Source organism: Leishmania mexicana, chromosome 31, assembly GCF_000234665.1.
Source record: "Leishmania mexicana MHOM/GT/2001/U1103 complete genome, chromosome 31".
NCBI classification, from domain to species: Eukaryota; Euglenozoa; class Kinetoplastea; order Trypanosomatida; family Trypanosomatidae; genus Leishmania; species Leishmania mexicana.
The window spans coordinates 1008347-1024353 of NC_018335.1; the positions used below are offsets into that span (position 1 = coordinate 1008347).

At 59.4% G+C, this 16007-nt stretch overlaps 4 protein-coding genes across 4 annotated transcripts; all 4 read right to left on the reverse strand.

Moving 5' to 3' along the window:
* Positions 1 to 508: 508 nt before the first annotated feature.
* Positions 509 to 2428, reverse strand: LMXM_31_2600 (conserved hypothetical protein; the record flags this gene model as incomplete). The annotated part of the gene is made up of 1 exon (XM_003878058.1): positions 509 to 2428. The coding sequence occupies one exon, from the start codon at positions 2426 to 2428 to the stop codon at positions 509 to 511; it is 1920 nt and encodes a 639-aa protein (XP_003878107.1).
* A 3047-nt stretch (positions 2429 to 5475) lies between these two features.
* Positions 5476 to 8472, reverse strand: LMXM_31_2610 (conserved hypothetical protein; the record flags this gene model as incomplete). The annotated part of the gene is made up of 1 exon (XM_003878059.1): positions 5476 to 8472. The coding sequence occupies one exon, from the start codon at positions 8470 to 8472 to the stop codon at positions 5476 to 5478; it is 2997 nt and encodes a 998-aa protein (XP_003878108.1).
* Positions 8473 to 10299: 1827 nt separating this feature from the next.
* Positions 10300 to 11211, reverse strand: LMXM_31_2620 (conserved hypothetical protein; the record flags this gene model as incomplete). The annotated part of the gene is made up of 1 exon (XM_003878060.1): positions 10300 to 11211. One exon carries the CDS (start codon positions 11209 to 11211, stop codon positions 10300 to 10302), a length of 912 nt encoding a protein of 303 aa, XP_003878109.1.
* Positions 11212 to 13068: 1857 nt separating this feature from the next.
* Positions 13069 to 13881, reverse strand: LMXM_31_2630 (putative superoxide dismutase; the record flags this gene model as incomplete). Its single annotated transcript, XM_003878061.1, has 1 exon — positions 13069 to 13881. One exon carries the CDS (start codon positions 13879 to 13881, stop codon positions 13069 to 13071), a length of 813 nt encoding a protein of 270 aa, XP_003878110.1.
* Positions 13882 to 16007: the final 2126 nt, after the last annotated feature.

The following is a 16007-nucleotide window of genomic DNA, read 5'->3' on the forward strand; positions in this document are numbered from 1 at the left end:
GGCGCTCATTCACTTTCTAGCCACATCTGCCCCACTCTCATGCTCGCCGCACCTGATGTGGTCTTTCAGATCACAGTCCTTGCGACATGGTAAGCTTGAAAGTGGCGGTGTGCGGGTGGGCGTGCCTTCTCCTCGTGGGTCTTGCATCTCAGCAGGCCTCTTTTTCTTCGTGTGCTCGTCATGTCTCCCCCGCCGGTCTCTGCGTCCGGGCGCGCGCGCCCCTCACTGCACAACGTGGCACCTCTCTCTCCCTCTGCCTCTGATGTACATCAAGCGAGGGAGGGGGGCCGCATGGCATGTGGCGTTCGTTGCTCGAAGGGAAAGGATGGAGACGCACTTCATTGCGAGCGTTGAGTCCCTCTTGCTGCCGCGACCCTTTTTTCGGGATGTGCGAGGGGGCTATGTCAATCACCCGCTCACAGCCACACAACGTGCGATGCCGCAGCGACTCCTCACCCGCCTTTTTTTGTCAGGGAAGGATAATGGGCAAAGACCCGCGACTGCAACTCTAGCGACCCATAGTCGCGAAGCCGGAGTTGAGTCCGTGCTCCGTCAGTAGTTGCTGGCGCAGCTCCTCGAGCGACGGTTTGCGCGATGGCGATTGTGAGGACGAAGATGAAGACCTAGCTCCAGACGAACATAGCGATGAAGAACTTGAAGACGCATGCCTGGCTTGGGAAGCAGTCACCGTGGCAGCGTGAGCTACCGCAGTCGACGAGGGAAACCCCGAGGTCGCTGAGTGGAAGGCGGGGACGAATGTGGCGTGAGTCGTGGCATCCTCCCTCGGCACGCTCGTGTGCTCGCGCTGCATTCTGAAGGTCTCACTGTCCGTGTCGTCGCTTGCCTCCAGCGAGTCTGCCTGGCGAGGGGAACGCGTCGTCGTCGTTGCCATGACGGAGCCACGCGGAGCTGCCCGAGTGGAGATGGGCTGAAAGGGCGCCAGAGAACCCTCGGTGAGCAAGGAAGCGGAGGTTGTGCGGGTCGTTGAGCGGGTGCCGGTTGACGTGGCTAAATCAGCAATGCTGCTGCTCATGCGGCGCTCCCAAGCAGGAAGCAAGTGCCTTGTCTGCAGCGACTCTCGTGCCGTCGACATGCAGCTCAGCCGGTCCACGCGCCGCTCCATCGTGGCAAGGGACGGCCACGCTGCTTTGTCTAGAGGCCAGCTGTCTTCCGGGATGTCCTTCTCTGCTGTCCCGCAGTCGCGCGGTCTGAATAGCCCCGTCACGTCCAAGAGTGGCACAAAGCACTCCTGCTCGTGCGCCAAATCGTAGAGGTCCTTGATCAGCATGCGCTGCACAGACGCCTCCTTTTCCAGCACTTGGGTCGCAGTAAGCAACCGACGCTGCTTCTGTTGCTGCATCGCCGCGTCTCCGCGCGGCGAGGGAAGAGGAAGGCGGTGAAGCGCTGCGGTAGTGCCTGAGCTGCTAGAGACACCCGCAGCAATCGTGGAGGTGGATGCGGAGGCAGATGGGAGAGGCTGCAGGGCGCGATGTCTACCCCCTGTCTTGTGCAAGCCTTCAGTGAGCCGCGTCACCTCCGTGAGAAAGTCCAGTGAAGTACCCGCGTAGGACGGCGTCTCAGGTGCGCCGCCGTTCGCCTTAGGGACTGTGCATGTTGACGGTGGTGCCGCGCTGACGTAGCTGCCACACGCGCTGCCAGCCGCGCTGCTAGTGGGCGGTTGGCTAGAGGTGATGACCCGGAGTGGGTACAACCCCAGTTTCCACATGGCACCAGAGTTCACGAGGCGGGTGCGATGCTTGATCTCCAGCCGGTGCAGCAAGCGGCGTAGATCGACCTTGGCGCACATAGGATCGCGCTCGAGGTGCACGTGCGAGAGCGACCGCACCACCGCGGTGGCCCCCAGTGCGGCACAGTCATGCACGATGTTCATCAGGTAATTGTCGCCGTTTTTGAGCAGAAATGGGTACGGCCGGTTCAGCACCTGGCGCCACTCCTCCACCGACTCCACCGTGAGCATTGTCACTATTTGGTGCTCCTCCAGCAGACACAAGACGGTGTACTGCGCCGCTTCTAAGCTGGCCTGGCCGTCGTCGTAGGCGCCGCAGCACGCCCATATGCGCGTCATCACACTCTCCCGCAACGCGATGGCCTGCATCACCAGCAGCGTCTGCTGCTCATGAGCACGCAACGCCGCCACTAAGAGTTCCATACCGCCAAGTGCGACGAGTGCATCACCGCGGTGATCCACGGCCGAAACATTCGGTGAGAAGCTCGCCGCACTTGCTGCGGCACCGTTGACAGAGAACCCCCTCGCTTCGGCACAGTGTTCATGGAGGAGGGGATGCAGAAACAGGCAAGAGTACAACTCCTGATCGATAAGAGGAACCGCCAACACGTGCGCCAGACGTTCGTACGTCGCCGCAAGGTTTGCGCAGTAGGCAGCAACAGTGTCCTCCCTGCCTGCCATGACCACGGTGAATACTATCTGAGAGGGTAACGCGACGTGTCTGAGGACTCGCAGGAAGAGAAAGGGGGGTGGCCGGCGGGGTGGGTGTGAAGAGCGAAAAAAAAAGGCGCGAAGAAAAGGTGTGAGCACTTCGAGCGGCACGGCGCAGGAGAGAAAGAGAGATCAGGAGAGAGAGGGAGGGAGAGGCATAGTCGTGACAAAGGGTTTGTTTTGGGTTCGTCTCCCATCGTGGGTCCGCTTCCTCTCTGACACACAACGGCAAGCTCCATCCCCCCCACGCGCCGGCCCGGCCCTGTCACAGGCCCCATCGCATGGTGCGCCGACTCCGTCATCTGAGAACGGTCTCTGCCTCAAACGCTGCCCACCCACCCACACCGCCCCGCAGGTCGCCACACAGCCGCTCCCATCGTGCAACTCGCTACCCGGTGCGTCCCTCGGGGCAGTGCAGGCTCCCCGCACACCAGCAGCCAGTGCGAGGGCCGGGGGTGGCACACCCTTCAGTTAGGCGGACCCTTTCCCCATTATACGGATGGCACAAGCGTGTTTGCGGTCGCAGGTCAGCCTGGCGAGACGCCATCCAGACCCTGGCCCCCGACATCCGTAGGAATACATTGCTCTCCGCTCCTCACGCCGTGGGGACGTGACGCTGGCATCACCAGAAGTGGGGTTCGGCATGCGGCAGGGATAGGGCGGCGGCTCAGCCTCCCAAGACAGAGAGAGTGGGGCGCACTGGACCCTGAGCCGCCACGCACTGAGGTGTCCCCCGCACCCCCCACCACCACACACACACGGACACGCGCCCGTCATTAGAGTTTGGAAAGAGGGGGGGGAATAGCAACTAAACGACAGAGTGCAGAAGAGGAGCTGGAGGAGAGGACGAAGTATGCAGGCAACATCCACGGCTACGGCGAATGATAGTGCAGTCTGCGCATGGGCGTGTGGGTGCGGTTCTACAGGCCCCACGCCATCCCCCGTGCGCCGCCGGCGAACAACGCACGAAAAGGAGCTGGCAGAGGTGAGAGAGACGGCAAAGCGAGAGAGCGGTACGCTGAGCAGAGGTGCCTCCACGACCCATGAAGGAGGCGTATGAACAACGGAAAAGGCAAGCACGAGGCAATGACAGACTCAGAGCGGAGAGAGGGAGAGACGGCAAGGGTGTCGAGGACACAGCTGCGTCGTCGATGCACTTGCGCAAGGAGACATAAGCAACGGCTGGCGGGTTGGTCGGTGGGTGAACACTTGCCGTGTAGAGCGCCAGCCAACGGTTGTGGCGCGAGAGAGGGTGAGATGATGTCAGAGACAGCTGCAAGCTCTAACACAAGCGCAGGCACCTACCCAACCATTGGAGAGGGCGGTAGCGAAACGAGAGAGAGAGCGAGAGAAGAGATCTCGATCGGTAGTGTGGAGGAGCACAGAGTGCATCTAACACGCAGCGAGAGGAGAGAAGAAGCGCAGTGAGCCGACCGCAAGCAATGTCTATTTTTTTTCGCGTGTGTATGCGCGCGCAGGGAATGGGGAAGTGTTGCCCTACCCCCTCCCCAAAGAAAAATGACCACCACCACCACCACCTTCTAGGCGTTCGCAGCTGTGGTGTTCATGACGCCGTGTTCGCGTTGTCGTCCACAACTCTGATGTCGAATTGAGGAGTTGCCCATACACGCTTTGATGGATGACGGGCAGTGAAGTGTCAGGGGTGTGTTCGTGGGTGTTCCGCGGGCACAGAATCACGTGAGAGGGCAGACGACATGCGTAACCCCGCATACGCACGCACGCATAAGAGAAGCGACAAGAGGAGAAGGCGCAGTGTCCTGTCAGCAACATCGTCACATCGGGAGCTCGGCCGTTGTGTGTTTCGAGCCGCAGACGGATCATCGTGACAGACAACGCCGATTCAAACCTCCCGCAAAGGATGCTGTGGCGCCAGCAGTCCATGTCAAGACCGCCCGCATTTCTCATCCGTTTTCCGACCCCCGCTTTCGCGTAGGTGAGCAAGGATTAGGCGGACGATAAAAGGCGGCAGAGGAGAGCGCGCGTTCCTCCTCTTCCTCTCGCGCTCTCCCCCGCCTTCAGCAGCATCGGCTGCCTACCTTGGCGCAGGTGCGGCTGCGACCGAGAGCGGTTGCCGCGCATACGGAACGCTTCGTGTTGGTACTTGCGCCGCATTTTCTTTTCCTTTGTTCTTCTGTAGCTTTACCTTTCTTGCTGGTGGTACAAGTTTCTAAAAACTGAGACACACACACACACACAACATACGCGTACGCGTGCATACATGCACGGAAGAGGAGACTTCGAGGCGGCACAGCCTTTTCTGCGGTGTCGATCGGCCGCGGTTAAGACGCTATGCAGCACGTCATATGGCTGCTAAGCATCCACTTGTGCTTGGCTTTCTTCTCCTCTTGTGGCTGAGGTGCTTACGTGTGCAGGTGTGGGCGGTCCGTGCACATGTGGAGCGGGGACACCTCTGCCCGTCATGATGGTCATCGGTAGGCCTACGCCTACACGTGTGCCGTCCCACGCACGCGCGTATGCATGCATGCTGCTATATGCTCAGGGGTACGTCGACAGATACAGAGACACAAACAAGCAAAAGAAGAAAAACAACAAGTGAAACCCCCATGAAGAGGAGGAATAGGCGGTGGCGCAACGGCGGAGAGGCGAAGAGCACTCACATGGAGACGGCACAAGACAACAAGGAGACACGGACGAATCCGCAACACTGTGGTGACGGAAACCAGCACCGAGAAGACGAACCGAACATAAAATAAAACGGGGGTGTGGGAGTACTATGCGGGGGGAGGAGGGGGGAAGAAAAGAATGATGAATAAATGAGGACAGTAAGGATGGCGGTGGGCGGTGTTCGTGGTGGTTGCCCTCGAGGAGCGCTCGGCACACAAACCCCTACGTACTCTTACCGATTCCCTCACGGTCGCTACGGCGCTGGTAGCTGTTGAGGCTCTCGAAGGCGGGTGGGCGGCAGAGAGACGGGACGAGGAAGATGTGCATCCTGTTTTTCTTCCGTCTTTTTTTTTGACTTTCGCAGTTGTGTATTACTCTTGCGAGCCGTGTTCGATGCGCTCCAGCGTGGCACGGACGCGCTCAGCTGCGCGGCTGTTGCGATAGCATGCGCGGCCGCAAAGCATCTCGTGCTCTTTCACGTCGTGCACACGAACGTGTACGCCGCATTTGCGGCACGTCACGAGCATGGCTTTGACGCATTGATAGCACTTTTTCGCGAAGGCGTCGCGCTCCGTGTCGGAGGAGGTGGAGGAGGGGACTTCCTGGGCGGCCAGGTCCTGGATGCGCTCCTGCAGCGCTGCGGGAATGTCCTTTGCGTCGTCGATGGCGGTGTAGTACTCACACAACAGGGCCTCCGTCTTTGGACGGCACAGATCCACGTGCACGTGATAGGCAGAGGCGTTCTGCTGATCCGCGCACAGATAGCAGGGCAGCGTTTGGCGCGTCTGCTGCAGAATGCCCTGCAGCATGGCCGCCACCACTTCGTTCGTGGAAGTAGAAGTGGCCTTGGCATGGGAGTCTTGAGGATCCTCCACGCATGCCTGGCGCGCTTTCTGGAGGCTCCCCAGCGCTGACCGCACCTGCTGCACGCGCGCCTCCTCCTTTTCGCACTTCATCGCGGTGCCCTGCACATCAAGGCGCGACTCCGCGTCGGCGTGGTCGTCTGGACGTACCGGGGAGGCGGTGAGGTCGTGCTCCCGCCGGCGAGACTTGGACGGGGAGCCCTCGCCGGACCGGTGAGGGCCACGCATCGTGGTCTCTGGCGACTGCGGCACCGGCCTTGGCTCTACTGGTGAGGCGCGAACGCGATCAGTGGCCTTGGGAGCGTTCGTGCGCGGCTCAGATTCGGCCTCCGTCTCGAACTGCAGCTTTTTGTGGATCGCAGGCTTCGCAGCCACCACGGCCTCGCCCTTCGCCGTAGTCCCACACACTGATGCGGCCACTGTCTTCGTCCTCGACCGCTGCCCCAGCTCCGCAGCGGCACCGGTGGACTCCTCAGATCGGCTGTTGCGCACCGCCACACGAGCACAGTGTTTGGAGAAAGAGTCCTGCTGACGGATGGACACACGCCCTGAGTTGAGGGCACGGTGACGCTCCTCCGACGAGGCTGTGACCGATGGGCCACTACTGAGTTGCGAGAGAGTGCTGGAACGGCGCTCCAGTGGGCTGCGCAGACTGCAGGCCCGCGGCGCGGCACGCCGCTGCGGTTGGTGTTGCGAGGCGCGATGCGGTGAGTCACAAGCCCGATTCACCGTGGAGGCATTCGTCGGCATTCGCTGTATGGGGCGGGAAAGGGCGCTCTTGTGGGCGGTGGCCTGGCGGGCGCTGTAAATGGAGCCGTACGTCTGCACAGGGGCGGAGGCGACAGCAGCGGGAACCTCCCCACAGCGCTCCCGGTCCGCGGCAGTCATATGGGTGGTGAAACGGGGCTTCGCCTCCGCGCTTGTGGAGGGGCGACCGCGGGGGGTCCCGCAGCTGCTGGCGGTGCTCGCGGTAGCGGCGCCTGAGCGCGAACGGTGCTGATGGTGCCGGTTCGGACTTCTACGCATCTCCTCCTCGTCTTCGTGATGGTATTTGCGCTTCGCGGCGATGCTGGCCGTCATCTCGTACATGGCACTCGAGGGGCGAAGCCAGAAGGCCTTGTTGCTGCTGGCGAGCAGAACCACCTCCTGCTCCTGCTTGGATGTCCCCTTGGCATCAGGCGCTCCAAGGCCCTCGACCCCGTCTTCCTCGGCGTCCGCCTGCCGCGACAGGTCGCCCTTCTCGTCATCATGGAAGAGTTGGGTCGCCACACCGTGCGAAGTTGGAGAAGTTGAGGCGAGGCCCGCGGCTGCGGTCGCCCCTGCCTCCTCGGCGGCCGTCTCACTCGTATCCTGCTGCGGAGACACGCTTGGCGTTGCGGCCATCGCCGGCGTTGCCTTAACCGCATCTCTCTTTCGGCAACTGGTCGACCGAGGGCTCAGTGGAGCAGCTGCAGTCGAAGTGGATGCAAGACGCGTCTTTACGCTACTGTCTCTGTGGGGGTGTGAGCGTGGCTGAAGCTTCGATGACGAGGTGGACGGCGACACGTCTGCCTGGGCAAAGGAACCGGACAAGGTGCGATGCAGAGACGTACAATGGTGTGCCGTCACTGGCTCAAATCCAGGCCGCAGCGTGTCGCACCGCCGCTGGCTCGACTTGCAATACGGCTGCGTCAGCTCCGGTGCCACGTAGGACACGCCACCGTTCCCATCGTCGCCGGCGGCTGGCGGCTGCGATGGCGGACCATGCGTCTTGGGCGAATTCAGCTGCAGCACCGCTGGCGGCGGCGAGTCGCCAGCGAGACCGCCCTCGACATTGCCTGTCGGCGGTTCTGCAGGACGGGCGATAGCCCGGTTCACGGGCACCGGGGACGACGAGGACCTCGTCCGCTGCGGCATCCGCTGAGAGCTCGAGGAAGAAACACGCTCACCAGCGCTTCGGTGCGACTTCGACACGGGTAGCGCTGGCTTCTCCTCTGTCTCCGACTCGTCGCTGACGACGGTCTCGTCGATGGCAGAGGAGCCGGAGGGTGAAGCAAACGCTTCCGACAGCTCATCACCGCGCCGCTTGGAGAACTTGCTCACCTCCTTGTCGTCCACAGAGTTCGGCGATGGCTGCTTGTTTTCCACCCGCCCATTTCCTCGAAAAAGCATCTTGTACCGCTCCAGCGCACTGCTGCGCGCCTTCTGGTCCTCCATTCGCTTAGAGTAGTCGACCGGCACGCGGCGGATGGTCATGGACGGCGACTCCTGCGCCGTCGTTGCGGTGGCTGTCTTGGCGGACTGCAGCGGCTTCTTCGGCGTGTTCTCGCTGTAGGCAGAGTCGGCAGCCTCTTCATCGAGGCTGCCGTCCGCAGCCGCAACAGCGGATGGGTGCATGTGGGTTCGCTTGCTGCAGCTCACGACAACCGACTCGGAGTGTTCCGTGCCGGCGTGCACGTGCGAATGCGGCGCCGTGTTTGTGCAGAAGGAGCCGCTCTCACTGCTGCTAACTGTGTAGTGGCTCATATTCGGCTCCTGGGTGCGTGTCTGATGCAAGGAACTTGTGAGGAGACGGACGTCGCTCGTTGTGCAGCAACCTCCCCCCGCACTAACGCACCTGTGATTGAGCAGCGGGGAACGAGAAGGAAAGGTAACCGAAGTCGAACGGAGGAGATGTACAAGGTATGTGTGTGGGCGAACGGGGGCCGGGTGGCAAGCGTCCTGTGGTCTTACGAAAGAGAGAGGAAAGGCGACAAGTGAAGATGCAACGACAAAGATGTGAGGGAAGGGTCTGCGGAGAGAGCAAGAACCAAACCCGTGTCCACCCGCCGAGGAGACAACCTCCAAAAAAAAAAAGCACAGACCAAACTATATGTTAAAAGAAACGACTCAGGGTGCTTAGAAGATAGGAGGTGTGACGGCTGCTGAGGTGAGAAAGGTATGTGGCACACAGCATGGCAAGCGCAGTCGAGAGCAGAGTCACCACCACTAAAGCACGCACACACACATATATATATATATGGGTAGCAAAGCAGAAGGAGGCCGTGCACCGTCAGTGCTGTCCAGTGACGAAGCGTTCGCTGGCGCTGACTTGTGCGTCTACGGGAGGAGGGTCGAGTACAGAAAAGAACGCCCAACGAGCAAGTAAAATAATAAGAAACGATGAAGCGCGCACGCGCACTTTCTCTAGAAGGAAACGCAACAAGAAAAAAGAATTATGATGATGATCGGCGCGTCGAGAGCGACGCGTGGATGGAGCCGGGGGTTGGTGAGGGTGCGGGAGGGGGGGATGAGGCTTGCGTATCTCTGGATAGCGATGTGCCACGATGGGTGAAAGGACGTGTAGAGGCTAGATGTGTGCGTCAGTGTGACATGCACCCACAAGAGGCAGCAGAGAGAGACACACACACACAGGGAGAGAGGAAAGGCAGGTTGCGTCGGGGTGAGTGCGCCAGGGCCCCCGAGAAAGATCTGCTGTGTTGGTGTTGGGTTTCTGGGGGAAGGGAGGAAGCGAGGATGTGGGTGTGCGTTGGTCTATCAACTCGAAGAGGGAAGCATTGTTCGCCAACGAGTCCGCCATATGTAGAAACACCGAAAACAGAAAAGGGCGGTGTTATGTAGCGCGAGTCGAGCACGGCGAGCGAGCGCACACCGACAACCATCCAGGTGATGGCGTACAAAGAGAGAGACGGGTCAAGAAGAGAGAGGGATTAACAACGAGCCTGTGGCACCAGCAAGGCAGTTGCAGGCGTCACTCAGAGACGGGGGCAAGTCGAGCGAAGCCACCCATGGCACCTGCTCAGCAGCACGCAGCACTCCAGCTGGAGTGCTGCTGAACAGCTATTTGTCGCGTGCGTGTGATCCGCCTTCCATCATTGGCCACTGCCCGCTGCTGCCTAGCCGGAGAATGCGTGAGACGTCCATGGAGAGGTACGCCAAGACACGCTCCGACGTAGCCACCGCAGCAAGGAGAACCAGAGAGCGCGTATCTCCCGATCATAGGCACACCCGCACTTCCACGCCCAGACACTGACGCTGCACTGCGGTGTTGCTGCTGCCCCACCCACACGCGCCATGTAGCTCCCCTTCATCACTATGGTGGCATCATGCTTGATAGCGCGATACGGCTTGAACTGTACAGAGGTCGACAGGACTACTGCAGCGAAAGAAGAAAAAAAACAAGAGAAATGGGGACGTACAAGAAGAGCGCACCGCACAACGGGAAGAACAGACTCGTCCAGGCCCACACACGCACACGGGCAAGCACGCAAGTGCCCCCTCCCCTCTCCCATCTGCCGACCGGTCCTCATGCGTGCCTTCGTTTGTTGTTTTCCTACTGTGCGACAGCGCACGCTAGTAGGCAGGGTAGTTGGCCTTGTCCACGACAGACAAATTGTTCCGGTAGAAGCCGTCCAGCGTCGAAGAAAAGCCCAAGATCCTATCCCAGTCTCCCCGGAGCACGCTGTTACGGGAACGCGAGTTGCGCTCCTCGGCGTAGAGGGCGCCGGCAAGGTTCTCGTCGAACTGCAGCGTCCACTCCTCGAAGTGCTTGTCATCTCGCATCCCTGGCCCGCCTAGCAGCTGGTAGAAGCACCACACAAACAAACTCATGAACATGGCCCACACAACCCCACGCAGGTGCGGCGCTACGTCCATGTCGCCGAAGCGCTCGGACGCCTCGCCAGGGCCGGCGTACAAGGGGTGATGCGCCGTCCATCGCTGCAGCTTCGCGTCGTCGTACCACATGACCTCCGGGTGCGTCCAGTGGTCGTACACAAGAGAGTTGTCCGGGTGGAACATCGGGTTCGCTAGCGTGTACGTGCTCCACGGCGAGGAGTTGTTGCGACGCATGTAGTGAAAGTTCGCGTTGTCGCGCAGGTACTTCTGCGTCTGGCGCACCATCATGTCGCACGTGGCCGGATCGGTCACGTAGCGATACTTCTCAAACCGCCGCCGGACCACCTTGTAGGCGAGGTTAAGCTTGTGAGCATTCAGCTGGATCATCCACATCTGGATCTCCTTCAATGACCAGCGGTACAGGCGGCAAACGCGCTGCTTGTGCGTCAGTCGCGGGTCGTCGATGATGGGGTCGAGGTGTCGGACGCTGCCCATGAAGTCGTAAATATATGCGTCAGACTTCTGCTCGTACTTTGGGTTGTCGAGAATACGCCACCCCTCGTAGTTCTGCAGCAGTGGCTCGTGGAGGTGCCACTCGTGGTACTCCACCATGCCGCCACTGAGCAGCAGCGAGCTACGGCGCATCATGCTTCCCTTGTTGTTCTTCGCGGCTGTGTCGGTGTGTCTAAGCTTGTCGAATCGAAGCCTCTAGCGGAGGCGTATCCTAGATCTGGTGGCGCTGCTTGTTGGCGTCCCATACACGGATCAGAGACGCACAAAGTATCGCGTGCCGCACACTACTGGAAAACTACACAACAACAACAAAAAAAAAAAAACAAAGGGAGAGGAGATAAAAATAAACACGGATGCAGTGCGGCTGAGAGCAGGAGAGGAGGCGCGCCCAGCGGTGCGCTTGGACCGCCGGCACAAGACAAAAAGACCGACAGAAACAAACAAAAGTAAAATGAAGAGCGGCAACGGCGGCAACGGCGCGTTTTTTTTTCCCCGTCGCTTTTTCTTGCTACTAGGAAGCGAGGGCGGAAAATCCGGGAAGGGAGAGGGAGGGAAAGAGAGAGAGAGGGCGTGGGTGGGTGGGAGGCAAAAGAACGGAAGAGGCCACGACGGATGTTGGTAAGGTGCCACGTGTGTGAAGAAGCGTGCAGACCTGCGTCGTCCTTCCCTCTGCGCGCGCGGTCGCTCGCTCTCTCTCTCTCGCTCGCACGTTACTGCCCTCAACTACGACGACACTACTACAAAAAAAAGGAGGCCGGCGTGCGCTTGTGGAAAGAGAGGCCTCGTCTACTCAGTTTGGCGCAAGTGCCTACGTAGCCCTATGTGTGCGTCCGTACCAGGTGCACCGCCATGCACACAATGTCTCTGGCCCTTGGTACTACTACGAACTTGCGTGCCTAGTCAAGCGCAGCTACTGCGATGCGTTCTTGTACTGCAGGCCCCGGCCAGCCCCCTTGCAAGAGTAAGCGTTCAATGTTCCCACACGAGTACGACAGCACAACCACAGCGCACCCAAGAGCGGAAAGCCTGTGAGGGTGGTCACGGAGAGCTGGGATGACGTTAGGGAAGAGCACGAGGAGAAAAGGCGGATGACCAATGCCTCCCTTTTGGAGTCCTGAGGTGCGGGTACGCGAATGTAGGCGCACACGCACGAGCACCCCAAGTAGAGTGTGTCTATGTACGCTGGCGAGTGTGTGAAAGAAAGTAAAAAGGGCGAGACAGGGGTGGGAAGGTAAGCAGCTCCAGTGGAGGACGTGTGCGTACGTGTTGGAGGGGAAGAGGCGGGAGGGGTGTACGGCGAAGAAGCATCCTTTCCATCCCCTACTTGACAGCACACGCGCTCCCGCCTTGACTGCGACGGCACGCATGCCTTTGGTTCCTTGTGGCGTGTGTCGCCGTGACCAGCTGTCGACTGAAACAGCTGACATACGACTCCGTGTGCGACTTCGCCTCTTCTCTTCTTCCATGGGCTTCTTGAGATTCGTGGCGGCCGCGATGACACACTCAGCGATAAGGAGGAGCGAAGAAACGCACACGAACAAAAGAGAGAGAGAAAGACGCCGGCAGAGACACCAACATGCAGAGGGGCAGCTGCGGAGCGGCACAGAGAAACGCGGTCGGGTGACGCCGGGCACCGCACGCACGGCGGCGCACAGAAGCGCATATGCACTGTGCATCCACGAGAGCACAACAGAAAAGGAAGCGTAAACAAAAAAAGGTAAAGCATCCAACTTGAGTGCCTGCAGCACCAAGCACGGAGAGACGCACCCGCAGTTGGGGCAACGAAACCCGCGGCATCATCGAAGGCCGCACACGGAAACGCACACACAATGCACGCGCCAAGATGAAGGGGACGGTGGAAAGGCGAGAATAAAATGCGTCGTTGGGGAGGGACGGATCGAAAAGGGGATGGAGGGGAGTTGCTGGCAAGAAAGTGCACGCTCGTCCCCGCCGCCAGCCAGCCCCCTCTCCTCTCCGCACCCATGGGGTTGCCTACCAGAACTTCATCTCGTGATACTCCTGGTCAGTGGCGCGCTTCCAGTGGCGCTCAGCCCATTGCCAGTCCACTACACCAAAGTACTTGGAAAGGTATTCTGGGCGCTTGTTCTCGTAGTCGATGTAATACGCATGCTCCCACACGTCGACGCACAGTAGCGGTGTGTACTCGTAGTTTGTCAGCGGGCAGCCGGCGTTGCCGTAGGAGACGATGTCGAAGGCGCCGGCCTTCTTGTCGTACACCCAGTAGACCCAGCCGCTGCCGAAGAGGTTCTGCGCCGCAGTGATAAACTGCTTCTCGAACTTCTCAACGGAGCCGTACTGAGCAGACACCGCAGCGGACAAGTCTGGCGGGATGTTGCTGCCGTACGGCTGGATGCACTTCCAGAAGAAGGAGTGATTGTAGTGCTGAGCAGCGTTGCTGTAGACGCCCTTCAGTTGAGAGTCGCCGGCGCTTTTCACAATCAATTCGTCGAGTGGCATCCCGTACAGCGGCGTGCCCTCGATGAGTTGGTTCAGCTTCTCTACGTAGGCGCGGTGGTGGCGGCCGTAGTGCACGCGAATCTGGTATGACGACATGAGCGGCATGCAGCCCTTGTACCACGGAAACTCCAGCGTGGGTAGGTAGAAGAAGCCCTGTGACTGGATGTAGTTCTCAGAGCGACGAATGTACTCGTCCACGCGCCAGTACGTCTTGCGGTACTTGTCTACGTAGTAGTCCGGCACACGACCGGAACGGTTGCGGAACTCGTTGTATTGGTCCATAAAGTTGAAGCGGCCCATCTGAATGTCCGCCTTTGGGGTGTGCATCACCAGTCCCGTACGGCCCGCCGCGATGTGTGCAGCAACAAGGCACGAGGAGGACGCTGCAGGGGCGCCGACGACGGAGCCGAGCACGCCGGCTGTGCACACCGAAGGGGTGTACGCACGACGAAGCATCACTCTTGAGAAGGAGAGTGCGTGGGAGAGGGGGCTCTAAATATCCTAGAAAAATGAGTCCTTTGGGTAAGATATCCCTGCGGCGCCACGGAAGAGGCCGCGGCGCTGCCACTACGGCGCTTCCACGCGGAGGTGAAGAGAGAATGCTATGTGTGTGTGCGCGCACGCATGCGCGTCTTCTTGTCCTTGGTGGCAAAGGAGTGCAAGAGAGGAGCGGGAAGGGGGGCTGTACTAGACTACGCTATGCTACGTAAACATAAAGAAAACGAAAAACGAAAAGACCAAGCGAGAAAAGCGCTGGGGCGCCCTGGCGCAGGCAGCGACGGCAACGACAGCGCGCACAGCAGTCGAAGGTAGAGAAAGAGAGAGTGCGTGTAGGCAAAACGAAGTCGGGTATGGTGCGAACCAGAAGATGTGTTCTGACGCGAAGAGGACAAGGGACACCGTAGTTGTCAGAGACAACGACAGAAATTCGCGTGTGACGGTAAAAGCCAGAAAGCGAGTACAAGTGCACACGGCGTTGGATGCGCGAATACTCCTTGCCGAAACTGTACAGAAAAAGGGGGTTTGAGGGGGTGGGTGGAAGAGAGAGAGAAAGATGAGCAGACAAAGTCAGTGGTGATGCTCTTAGCGGATGGAGTTCGGGGTGATGAAGGGAAACTTGCCTCTGCCCGGGAAGCAGCGAAGATTTGAGGAGGAGGCTTGTACGATGTCTCAGCCGCTGCGTCGCAGAAAAGAAAACGTAAGCTGTGCAGGTAAGAGACAACACGAGCACAACAAAGCCTCGATATCACTGCAAGAGAGACACACACACACAAAAAGACCTGAAGGGGTGGTGCGAGGACGGCGCGGGCTGAGGCTCATCCTACAAGAAATCGGAGATTGATGCCGATTGTTGTGGTCGGCGTTGATGCGCATGTGCGTGTGAAGAGAAACATTGAGAAGTGGGGGCCAGATGAGATGCGAGATATCGGAGCAGTGAGAATGGAAACAACACATGTCTGCATGCCTGTGACGGTGTGCTGCGTCACCGTGACCAGACGCGCACACATACAAGCCCATCAGCGGTTGTACGGATGCGTTCCGTGTGGTGAATGAGCCACTCCGGTTCGCCTCCTCCTCTTTCTGTCGCCTCACGCCTCGCCTCTTAGAACTCGGGAGGTGCCTATACGTGAAAAACACGCCGCTTCTGAGCGCACGGACCCCATCTTCATGTGCGCCTTTGTGTGACCACACGCATGAGCACCCTTGCTCACTGGCGAGCGCTCCTCCTGTTCCTTGCCGCCGCCCACCGACCCACCCCCCACCCCACCCCTCGCATCGATGTCGCTGCACTGCGTTGTTTGTTCGGTTCTATGTTAGATCTCTTCATTTCTCGACTGGTGTCACAGAAAAGGTTATGGAGTCCCCTCCCCCGCCCGTGTGCACGCAGAAGCACAGCATGGAGATGTGAACGCACCGTGTAGCCAAGGAAACAGCGAAACACATCATGGGACAGGGAGAGGAGAGAGAGAAAGTGGCGGGATGATATATCGTTATATGCGCATGTGAACGAAGCCCTTGAGGCCAAACACGTACACCCATAGATATGTATTCTGGTCTTGGCAGGTGCGCACCGCCTCGTTGCGGTTTCCGTTTCAAGCCGAAGCTGAGGAGAGAACAGAAAACGAAGCACACAATGAGGCACAACACCAAAAACACGCCCGCATGCACCAAACGTGGGATAAATATAAACCATATATATATATATATATGGTTTATCCTTCAAGAGGCAGGGTAAGCGAACAAAAAGGCGAAGCGCGCAAAGAAAGCATCACACACACACGCACACAGACCACACACACACACACCGTGGCTTCGCATCACGTCCCCCCCCCCGCCCGCCCGCCAGTCCCCTAGTCACGAAGTGGCCCCAGAAGAGCGAATAGGAAGAGAAGACGGAAACGAANAGCGAAAGGAAAAGACGCGTGCACCAGAGCGAGGACGAAAGCAGTACA